The sequence below is a fragment of the Nematolebias whitei genome, chromosome 7 (genome assembly GCF_014905685.2).
Source record: "Nematolebias whitei isolate Nwh7 chromosome 7, NemWhi1, whole genome shotgun sequence".
Taxonomy (NCBI): domain Eukaryota; kingdom Metazoa; phylum Chordata; class Actinopteri; order Cyprinodontiformes; family Rivulidae; genus Nematolebias; species Nematolebias whitei.
The window spans coordinates 52,798,093-52,809,876 of NC_056504.1; the positions used below are offsets into that span (position 1 = coordinate 52,798,093).

Sequence of the window (11,784 nt, forward strand, 5' to 3'; positions counted from 1 at the left end):
ATATATATATATATATATATATATATATATACACACACACACATAATGGTTTATTGAACATTTTATTTATACAGGTTGGCTTCATTGAGCTGCAAGGACTCATTTACAAGAGACCTGCTCCAGACAGAACAGTAAAAGTGATAGAGATGATTATTTATAAATAAATATATATATATATATATATATATATATATATATATATATGAGATATGTCTCTGTGTGTATATTTATATATAATATATAGATCTTAATAAAAATGTATCAGTGACTGTGAGTTTTGCAAACGTGTCATAAGATTCTTTTATTAGTGTTAATGTAAACCCCACCAAGAATATTTAAATACACTGAACCATGTGTTCATCTTTAATGGCTGAGATTTACAGAGGAAAAAATCGTGAGAATGAGTTTAGTATTGAGCTCTGACTGATGGTCTGCTGCCTTCATACATCTCCTCCTACATGTCTCTGTGTGAGTGCAGCTACGGAGTGCGCTCTCAGGACATCATTACCTGCAGTGTTCCCTCAGTGAGGACTGAACTAGGCAAAAGGGCCTTCTCCTACTCCGCTCCTGTTTCCTGGAATATCTTACAAAAAGATTTGAAGCTCTCGACCTTTGACCTCTCTAAGTGTCTTTAAGAATCTGTTGGACTCCTTGCAGGGTCCAATGCAGACATGTTCCTGTTTTTAGTTTTCTACATTTGTCTTGGAATCTAGCTGTTTTTTTGTTTTGTTACCTTTTTCCTTTTAGCCATCCTATTTGTTAAAAAAAAAAAACAAAAAAAAAAAACTGTAGTATGAGTTTTTATAACTGCTTATTGTTGTTGCTGTTGTCCATTGTTTCATCTTTCTTTGTTGAAATCAGGTCTCTCTTGTAAATGAGTCCTCGAGGCTCAATGGGATTTACCTGTATAAATAAAGGTTGATTGATAAACACGCAGATACTTCATGTCTCCTGTCAAACAGGTCACACTGAGTGGAGCGGTCGACCGCTCCAAGATGGCGGCCCTACAGCTCGTCAGCGCCAGTAGCGGTCAATGCTGTATCTAGTGATTATATGATATGTATGGTATCGGGAGTTGAACCTTCGACTTTCCGATCACAAGCCCATCTTCTAACCTCTGCTCCACCACTCCCCTCATCATGTTACAAATAAAGTTTTTTTTTTTAATTTAAAAAAAGGTATTGTATAAAAACTGATAAATGATAAAAACAAAAGTACAAACTGAAAAAAGGAAAAGCCATGTTGTTGCTATTTATGGAAGGAGAGACATTTTTAAGAAATAAGACACTGAAATCTTAGGTCATTTTTTTAAACATTCAGTCTAAATTCATCAGTCAATGCAACTTTGAATTTTAAAATTTACATAAAACGTGTTACTTTAGCATTAAAAAGAAATGTATTTGAAGTCTACATGACAACTTTCTGGTTACACATATACGGTTTGCTGAAAATCTAGTAAACTTAGTGAGATTGGCTCTGTAAATTATAAACAAGACACTCTTAAACCGGCTAGTAGTTTTATATTTTTATTCAACAGACTACAGAAAGAGAAGCTTAGTGTTTAGTTTAACTGTGCTTTTGTTTTGCATCGTGGTTTACTGCTTAACTGGTTCATTGTAGCTCCTCGATGCTATTGAGCCAATATGTCCAAATGTCAAATAATAATTACCCGGCTACTTGACATTGCATTAGTTTAAACGATCCCCAAAATGTGACGAGTCCAAATAACTGATGAAAACATAAAAACAAACATACCTGTTGGAGTTGTCAGAGCATTAACGTTGCAATATTCGTTTCTAGAAACTATTTTTTTACCTATTTGAAGTAAAATGAGGCAGCTAAACTAGCTACGGTTTTATTCAGGCACATAATCGGGATTCTGTTTCCGGGGTCCTAGCAGTGCGTATTAAAGTGACAGATAGCTGAATTTGCTGAGTTTGACATTACATTCATTTAATTTATTCTCAGTTTAAACCAGCTTTGAACATGTCTGGTAGAGAAGGTGAGATGTTGTGCTGACTTAAAATTTGTATTTTAAAGGTAAAATAGACGGTAATTTAGTAAATCTTAATCTAGTGTCGTTTACTGCGTGGATTAAGCTAACGGATGCTAAAGAGGCACGAGCGGAGCAGACGTCCTCTTGAACCAAATTCCGCTGTGGATTTACCACTTTTAAATTAATTTATTTCAGAGAAAGGCACATAATTAGATAAGTATTTCCTAATGACCGTGGATTAACGTCATACATAAATCTGTTCGTGCGGCTTTAAAATCCCCTCCAGGAGTAGTTAAAAAAACTTCGATAGTTATAGGAACATGTGCGCAGTGTGTTCATCAACCGGTGTCTTTATATTCTCATTTCTTCCTCAGGAGGCAAAAAGAAACCCTTAAAGGCACCCAAGAAACTGTCCAAAGACATGGATGACGTAATATTTTTAAAATCTTTTCAATATTGACAAACATCTTAGCTTCTCTGAGCTTGATGGGACATGTTAACATATAAAATTGACTTTTGTTGTTTTATTTCTTCCCCTCTGGAAGGCTTGCGTGTTTTGCTTGTAGATTGTAAACTGGGTTTATGTCTGCAGGAGGATGTTGCCTTCAAACAGAAACAGAAGGATGAGCAGAAAGCCATGGAGGCGATGAAGGCCAAAGCATCAGGGAAAGGACCTCTAGGTAAAACCAGGAAAAACATAAGAAATATACGCTGCGAGTGTATATAACGTACTGTATACATAGTGAGAGTATACAGTGCATGATATGCATTTTTTAAACTAAATATGTGGGTAAATTTATTGTCTTGATTGAATATTTGATTCTACAGGCAATATTTATTATTGTGAGTTTTTGACCATTTTTGGATTGAATTAATTTCACAAAGCCCACATAATTAAAAATAATTGAAAACCATGATGTTTTTAGCCAAATACTGTACATGGCTGTAATTTTGATTTGTCATTGTTAATGTTAATATTTTTAATTAATGATTAATTGGTGCTCCCTTGAGGGCCTCCACAGTAAGTCTACATGTGGAGAATTAAGTTCAAGTTTCTTTGTCATTCACATCACATGTGGTACATGAGGTGGAATGACAGGGTCCCAGTTACAGCCAACAACAACAAAAATATAAAGTGTAAATAGAAACAGTAAATAAGGATCTAAGATATAAACTAAGAAATACACTAATAGTGCAAAACTACGCTGAACAACAGCAGCAGGAACACGAGTCTGTAAGTAGATGCGTACGAATGAATACTGCAGCATGAAATAAATTAATTCAACCTTTATTTCTACAGGTTAATCCCATTGAGCCTCGGGTACTCATTTACAAGAGAGACCTGGTTTTAACAAAAGAGTGATGACAACAGTAATAAACATTAATAAATAAGCAGCATGAGATTAACAGCATGGATAATCAGCGGCACATATCAACAATCAAAGTGGCATTGCAGTGATTTTTTTTTTTTTTTTAAGTGATAATCCTGATTAGGGATTTATGAGTCTAACATCTTCAGGGTGGAAGCTGTTCCTCAGTCTATTGATTCTGCACTTACCGCAAACTTTGCAACCTCAACGATTAAGCCACAGTTGTTTTATTGTTGTGTTCCTTATTTCACAAGTTTATTGAAGCCTGCTGGTTTTAATTTTATTATTTTTACTAAATAGTGCTGTAGAGGCAACCATACACTTTCACCCTCACACATTCACCTCACTATATCCCTTTTTAGATAAACACTGCTGAAAGGATTATGTGCATTGTGCATGTCTTTTCTTCTTCTTTTAGCTTTTCCCTCTTCAGGGGTCACCACAGTGAGTCAACCTCCTCCATCACACTCTGTCCTCTGCATCCTCTATCCTCACTCCAACTACTTCCATGTCTTCTCTAACCACATCCATACTAGGACTGCAACAACAAATCGATAAAATTGATAACAATCGATGATTAAAAGTGTTGGCAACGAATATCATTATCAATTCGTTGTGTCGCGCGATTATGCGTCTTTCACGGCGCTGCGGAGCTGTTTTGTTCACCTGCAGTTCATTGTCAATGCTGACTGAATAAAGTAAAAAAAAAAACCTCTGCAGCGCGAGTTGAACAGAGCGAGGGGGAAGGTGGAAGCAGAGCAGAGGCTGTTTTCAAAGGAAATTAAATAAATTTTACAAATGACCGATGCAACAAAAATGGTTCAACCTAAGTCCTCCAAAGTGTGGAAGCACTTCACAAAGATAAAAACTGTGCAACATGCAGCTTTGAAAAGTGACTACACGACACGGGACAACCACGCTGATAAACATAAACATGTCGAAGTCACGAGGAGGAGGAAGGAGCAGCAGCTGATACAACTTGTCTTGTGTTGGCAGGTGAGTCACTACAATATTCTACGTTTGTTCAGTTCTATTTCATATAGGCTTCGCCCTTTAAGGCTGTCGCTGATGGGTTTTATCCTGTTATGCGAAGCATTACACTGAAAAATTTAGTCCACGCCCACCTGCTGTGTGGGCCCCACCCGGTCCGTATAAATTACGTTAAGAGCGGGTAATCGGCTCCCATTTTTCTTCAGCGAGCTAATAGCACTGTCATAAGAACGAAGAAGGAAAGATGTCTAGCTGACCAACCTTTGTCAAGACTGCCTGTGGCCCCGCCACGTCAACCATGTCATCCTGGTGAGTTCTCCCCCCCGAGGAGAAGCAGACGAGCAGTCTTGTTTCAAGGTAGGTGCCGAGGAGTATTCTCAGTGGCAGGTCGCTACACGCTGGACGATGCCATCTTGTAATTTTCCTCTTATCGCCGACCCTCGGAGCGAATCGGATGGTTCCTCCGGGACAGGCGACGTCAGCAGCAGCCCCCCGCTGCTCATTCCCTCCTGGAGAGCGTAGTGTCAGTAGACGGGGGCTGAGCGTATGCTCCCACCCCACCTCTTTTCGCATCGGCGACCACACCTCTCCCAGCTGCGGGCGCCCTCTGGAGTTTGCCCGGCTTAATCCAGGAGGCGGTTGACATGAAGGGACCTTTTTCCGTCCCTCGCCTCCCCCGCCACTTCGGATGATCCAGCGGGAAGGTTTCTGGGCTCCGCTCCGGCTCGCTGTCCTGATCTCATCTGGCCTCAGTTTCCCAGCGGTGACGTCCTACTGGGATGAGGCTGCAGCTGGTCCTGGTAGAATAGGGCACTGGTTCCCACATCTGCGCCCATCACCAGAGTGGAGGGGTTTTCACCGAGCGGAAATTCCCTCAGTGCCCCCGGGAGCCGAGCCTGACGGAGGCTTTTTCAGAGCAAAGATGTCCAGGTTGGACCACCGTCCTGCGCCTCAGGATAGCATAACCAGACGGTGACATCGCTCTCCAACCGAGCTCACCAGCGTGTGTTTCCAGGCGACCGCAGCGAACAGCACGTTACGCTGTTTGCGTACAACGTTCAGAGGCGAGAAGAGATGTATGCTCCCTTTGCAGGGCAGCTGACGTCATCCTCAACCGGTACGCCTCCTTGCTGTCTGCCGGTCTCGCATCGCAGCTGGAGGACGAGGTTTCCCAGAGGTTCACCTGGCCCGTAACTCCACCTCCCTCTTGGAGGAGCTGCAGAAAGCTTTTTATTGGAGGGCCCTCATCAACAAGAGATAACTTTCAAGATGTTCCACGGCTGCACAACGCCTCCCCGCTCTGCTACGCCAGCCCCACCCGTCAGACATCCCCGGCATCTGGAAGTTCAACTTTTCCCGGAGATCGCCAACAGGGGGCGCCCTAGGACAACAAACCATAGAGCTCAGGGGGAGATGACTGTATGACGGTTTGCTGGATGTGTGTGAAGATAACACGAATGTGGGAATAAAACATCATTTTATGATGAAGTGTCTTTTTAGCCAGTCTGTCAGCTCGGATGACCTGTCAGCTCGGATGACCTGACAGCGGCTCCATCACCCCCCCCCCCACACACACACACACACCCCACGAATGAGCCGGTGGCCTTTTTTAAGGTTGTTTCAATCACCGTCGCACCAACAAGATGAGACGCCCGCATGACACAACAGTCATAAGTGAATGGGGCCCGCACAACGAGTCTCAGTGGAATAACTAGTTTTTTCAATCCAAGCTGCACACTCCTCACAAAGCGGTGCTAACGCGCGTTCCCGCGGCACGAGCAGCCTTCACCCATACAGCACTGCGTTATGAAGGCGCGCACGCAGTTTTCAGCACTCGCCGCTCACGTCAACTTAAACGTGAGATCGCTGTACGAGCCCAGTAACGTATCTCGCTCTCGGCAGGAGCGACACGCGTCTCACCGCAGTGATGTCAACGCGCGTTCCCGCGGTGTCAACAGTTTTCACACGCCTCTCCTCAACACACACCGTTCCACATAGACATGAATGTGGACCCGTTGTCAAGTGCAGCACACAGACGCGCTCAGAGCCAAGCTTCACCTGTGGGTCACACAGAACACATTCCCATGGCTCATGACAGCAGTTGAGGCAGTGGATAGACTGACATCCGTTAAAACATGACGCACCACCTAAACGCACGCCCACCCCACGGATGTTATGCGGAGTGGCTGCGAGCTTTCTCGCCAGGCATAGATGGCCAAAGCTGATAGCAGGGGTTACATGTTGCAACTTGCAGCCCGACCCCCTCCGTTCGGAGGAGTTTTAGAGACGGTCCTGTCATCACCAGACCATGCCTCATCCCTAAAGGCAGAATCCAGGGGTTTTCCCGGCGGAGAGGAAAACACAGGTTGTTACTCACGTTACTTCCTGGTTCCAAACAGACCAGAGGACGAGACCGATGTGGACCTGTCAGTTTCTCAACAAGGCGATTGTGGGCAGACCGCTTCACTTGTCGGCTCAGGCTCAGATGTTGATGTCACACCTGCCAATTCTGGGCTTCGCCATAAAATTTGAAAAGTTTGATCCTCCCGGCCCAGACGTTTATCTGGGAGTGGGGCTAAACTTGTTTATTCATTTATCAACAGACGAGAATCAACTCTGTAAGAGTCCAGCTCTGCCACGTAAAACCGGGCAGAGTAATAACAGATATTTTTCATCATAAAGCTATTAAACACGATGTTGTCAATGCATGGCTCTGGTAAGGCAAAAAGAGACGGACGATCACTGTTCCTCCCTCCGTGAGAGCAGACTTCAGACACTGGGAAAACCCCTGTTTTTTGTTGGCGGGAGCCCCGTCAGCAGACCTACGTCACACGTGTCAGTCTTCACAGACGCACCGGTGTCAGGTTGAGGGGTGACATGCCTATCTTGAGCTGTAAGGGCGATGTGACTTTCTCACAACAGCTCATATAAACGTTCTGGAGGGTTGCACGGTTCTGAATGTGATTTAACATTTTGTTCCTGTGCTACAGAATCAACGCAGCCCAAATGTTACACATTGCGAGGAAAGTACTGTGTTGGGCACACCAAAATCTGCTCTCCATCAGAGCAGTGTACATCCCCGGTGTTCTGTACAAGAGGCAGATGTGATGTCCAGGGGCGGTCCGCGTCACGGGGAGTGGACCCTCCACCTCGGTCTGATGGCCCAGACATGGCAGGAATTTGGCAAAGCAGCCGTGGACCTGTTTGCGACACGAGGAAACGCTCACTGTCAACTATGGGCTTCACTGAGTCCACGAGACAAACCACCGCTGGGGGGTGGATGTGTTCGCTCATAACCCATGGCCCAAAACGATTTTACGTTCCCCCACCGCCTCTGATATTACGGTTTTTTGAACCGAGTTCAGGAGGAGGGATTGACAGCTCTCCTGGTGGCTCCCGAGCTCGTGAATGCACCAGGGTTCCGTTTCTACGATGCCTGTTATCGGGGCACCCGTGGAAACTGTCATAGAGGGAGGATGCTCTCCTCCAGGCGGGAGGAGCGATCAGGAGTTACCAAGAAATAGGTCGGCACCTGTGGGTCTGGCCGCTGAGCGGACCCGCTTAGAGAGAATGGGTCTCCCGCAAGATGTAGAGGCCACCCCATGTCCACTAGGCGACGTGCTGTCCTCTCTGCAGCAGCTGATGGATAGAAATTTGGCGTTCAGCACGATTAAAACGTATGCTGCAGCCATCTTTTCCTGTCACGAAGGAACAGCTTTTAATCACCTGCCGATAAAGTATTTTGTAAAAGGTGTACAGAGAAAGGTGTAGAGGCCACCTTATGTCCACTAGGTGGCGTGCTGTCCTTTTTTTGGCAGCAGCTGAGGGACAGAGATTTGGCGTTCAGCACGATTAAACGTATGCTGCAGCCATCTCTTCCTGTCACAAAGTTTTCGGTGACAGAACAGCCTTTAATCATCCTCTGATGGAGCGTTTTGTAAAGGTGTATAGAGAAGGTGTACAGGCCACCTCATGTCCTCTAGGTGACGTGCTGTCTTTTCTGCAGCAGCCGACAGACAGAAGTCTGGCGTTCAGCACGAGTAAACGTACGCTGCAGCCATCTCTTCCTGTCACGAAGGGTTCGGGGACAGAACAGCGTTTAATCATCCGCTGATGAAGTGTTTTTTAAAAGGTGTTCAGAGATGCAGGCCTGTTTTCACGCCCACTTGCTCCACAGTGGGATTTAACGCTGGTCCTGCAGGCCCTGATCAAAGCTCCATCTGCGCTACTGAATCAGGTTCCAATTAAATTCTTGTCTCTTAAAACAGCCCTGCTGCTGGCTTTAACATCCGCTAAGAGGGTGAGTGATTTATCTGCCCTCTCTGTCGCTCCGTCATGTCTTGGAACTCAGGCTGATGGCAGCTCAGCTGATCTAAGACCAAATCCAGTTGTATGCCTAAAACATCACGAGCTCTTTAAATTAAGAGTGATATTGTTGGAGGGGTTTCTCCCCCCCCCCCAAAAAAAAAAAATCAGAAGAAGAAGCATCTTGCCATCTTCTTTGTCCTGTGCGAGCGTTGACGTGTTACATAGCGCGCAGCTGCAATACGTCAAACTCAACAATTGTTTGTGCATTATAGAGATGCATCTGCAGGTCGCCCGTTATCCACCCAGCGCCTGTCACACTGGCTGTGTGAGGCCATTTCTGAAGCCTACAAGCATCAGATTTAGAGCCTCCTGTCAACCTCAAAGCACACTCGACCAGGGGTATCGCATCTTCGACTGCTTTGCATAATGGTATGACAATGCAGGATATTTGCACTGCGGCCGCGTGGTCAACACCCTGCTCATTCATTCGCTTCTATCTACGTGATGTGACGGCTCGTTCCATGACATATTCTGTACTTAATGTTTTAACAGAATGAATATTGTTGTTTCAGGGAACCCCGTTTAAACTCACATCTGACTGCATGCATTACAGTGTGAGATGTTGGTATCAATCACAAGTTGTGACTGTTATTTTGGTTCTATTGTCATTAATCAGTTCATGACTATCGTTACCAATCAGTTCATTTGATCAATAATCAGCTCTCTTGTTATTATTAATCTGTTCATACTGTTCGGCCGTGAACCGGTTGGTTCATGGCTCCTTTTCAACTTTTCTCCCCTCCGTTGAAACTTTTCCGGGGCGTTCATACATTCAGAACGCATACTTACACAGCATGCGTCTGTGCATGGTACACATAATTACGCAACGCGTAATGCACATGGGAGCTGAGTGACAAGACGTTTTTTGGGCAAGCTTCCGCTTCATACTGTGTTCGAATGGACCCAGTGAGGCGAGGACCACATCCGCTAAGCGACAGCTCTTAAATGGTGAAGCCTATATGAAATAGAACGTTGGTTACGTACTGTAACCCCAGATTCTATGAATATAGGCGTAGCCCTTTAAGCGTTGGGCCTCACTGGCTCCTAAGTGGCTGAAGAAAAAGCTATTTGGGAGCCGATTACCCGCTCTTAACGTAATTTATACGGACCGGGTGGGGCCTACACAGCAGGTTGGCGTGGACTAATTTTTTCAGTGCAATGCTTCGCATAACGGAATGAAACCCATTAGCAACAGCCTTAAAGGGCTACGCCTATACTCATAGAATCTGGGGTTACAGTACGTAACCAATGTTTCCAAGTGAGAAAACATAATGTCAGTCTCTCTGTAGATGAAGCTGCTGCTTGTTTGTTTGCTGATTAATGACGGTGATAGAGAACGTGTTACTTTTTATTTAATTTAATTGGTACAAGCAGTGTTTAAATGTGATTTATAAATAAATCTAACGCAAATATAATAATTTAATGATTAAGCTTCAGCTTTTAATTTGCTAGCAAAGTCTGAAGACACTGCAGGTATGGCAGGATGAATTGCATTTAAACAGAAATTAAAGTAATTTATTACTTCTACTCAAATGTGTGTAATTAAGTATTATCCAAGAAAGTTCAATCTGGTCCTCTGGACATTCAAAAAAACAAAACAAAGCAAAAAAAATGTAGAAACGTTTCGTCTCTCATCCAAGAGACTTCCTCAGTCTGAGCTGCTGTTTTCAGCTCAGTCTCTTAAATAGCACCTTCTCAGAGTGGATCAGCCAGTTTTGCTGCTGACAACCAAAACCAACTGATCACATGCTCGAGAAGGACCATCAGCCTAACAATGGATCATTAGCACACTGATGGCTGTTTACTATTCAAAGGGGGTTGAGTGATACCAGCAATCACAGCATTGTAAGAGGGGGACAATTGAACCTGGAGGCTCCACCCCTGTTTAATGATGGACGGTTTCTTTTCACAAAGATGGCCTCCTTTACTCCTCTCTCAAACCATCGTTCCTCTCTGTCCAGGATGTGAACATCTTCATCCTTGAAAGAGTGACCGCTGGCCTGGAGATGAGTGTAGACTGCAGAGTCCTGGCCTGATGATGTTGATCTTCTGTGCTGGGCCATCCTTTTGGCCAGTGGCTGTTTAGTTTCCCTGATGTAAGACTGATCACCCTCCTGACACTGAACAACATACACAACATTACTCTGTTTGTGCCGGGGGACTGGATCTTTGGGATGAACCAGTCTTTGCCGTAATGTATTTTGGGGTTTAAAAGCCAATTAAGGAATTAAGTATTATATATGTGTGTGTGTGTGTTTAATTGCTCTTTTAGCTACTTTTGCCTGAACCTAACACTGTAAGTGAAACAAGACATTTCTTCAGTTGCTGTAAATTATGCTATAATACATATTTACTGTCTCATTCCAGAAAACAACAACAACAAACAATGACGACCTTCATGATGAAAAGACATGATGGACACCACAGCAGCAGCTGTCTTCACTGAAATCATCTTTAACATGATCGTCACTGACATGAGGCCTCTGTCGATGGTTGAAAATGAAGGCTTCACTACAATAATCCACACTTTTAATCCATGTTACAATAAACCACACTTTAAATCCAGGTTACACTCTTCCCTCAAGGACACATTTTACAAAGTAGCTACATATTTGGCAGGTATAAAGCATACATTTGTATATTTTTTTTGTACATTTTTTTCAGCTATTTGACTTTTATTTTTTATTATTCAATATTTTACTAACAGAATAGTCAAATAGCAACCTGTTTTTTGTGCAAATTGCTATGTCAAATGTTCAATTTTGAAATAAAAGGGTGGAAATAAATTTTTTGTTTGTTTTTTTCCCGGTTCATCGATTAATCGAAAAAAGAATCGGCCAATGAATCGATTATTGAAATAATCGTTAGTTGCAGCCCTAATATATATATGTATATATGTATGTGTGTGTATATATATATATGTGTATGTATGTGTGTGTATATATATATATGTGTATGTATGTGTGTGTATATATACATGTGTATGTATGTGTGTGTATATATACATGTGTATGTATGTGTGTGTATATATACATGTGTATGTATGTGTGTGTATATATA

General features: G+C 43.5%; 1 protein-coding gene across 1 annotated transcript in view; it reads left to right on the forward strand.

The window, feature by feature from the left end:
* Positions 1-1,873: 1,873 nt before the first annotated feature.
* Positions 1,874-11,784, forward strand: part of tma7 (translation machinery associated 7 homolog) — a 31,846-nt gene continuing 21,935 nt past the window's right edge. Inside the window, exons 1-3 of the mRNA XM_037679763.1 lie at positions 1,874-2,002; positions 2,371-2,426; positions 2,589-2,676. Of these exons, the coding sequence (XP_037535691.1) occupies positions 1,987-2,002; positions 2,371-2,426; positions 2,589-2,676 (160 nt within the window). The 5' untranslated portion in view covers positions 1,874-1,986. The remainder of the gene's footprint in view (positions 2,003-2,370; positions 2,427-2,588; positions 2,677-11,784) is intronic.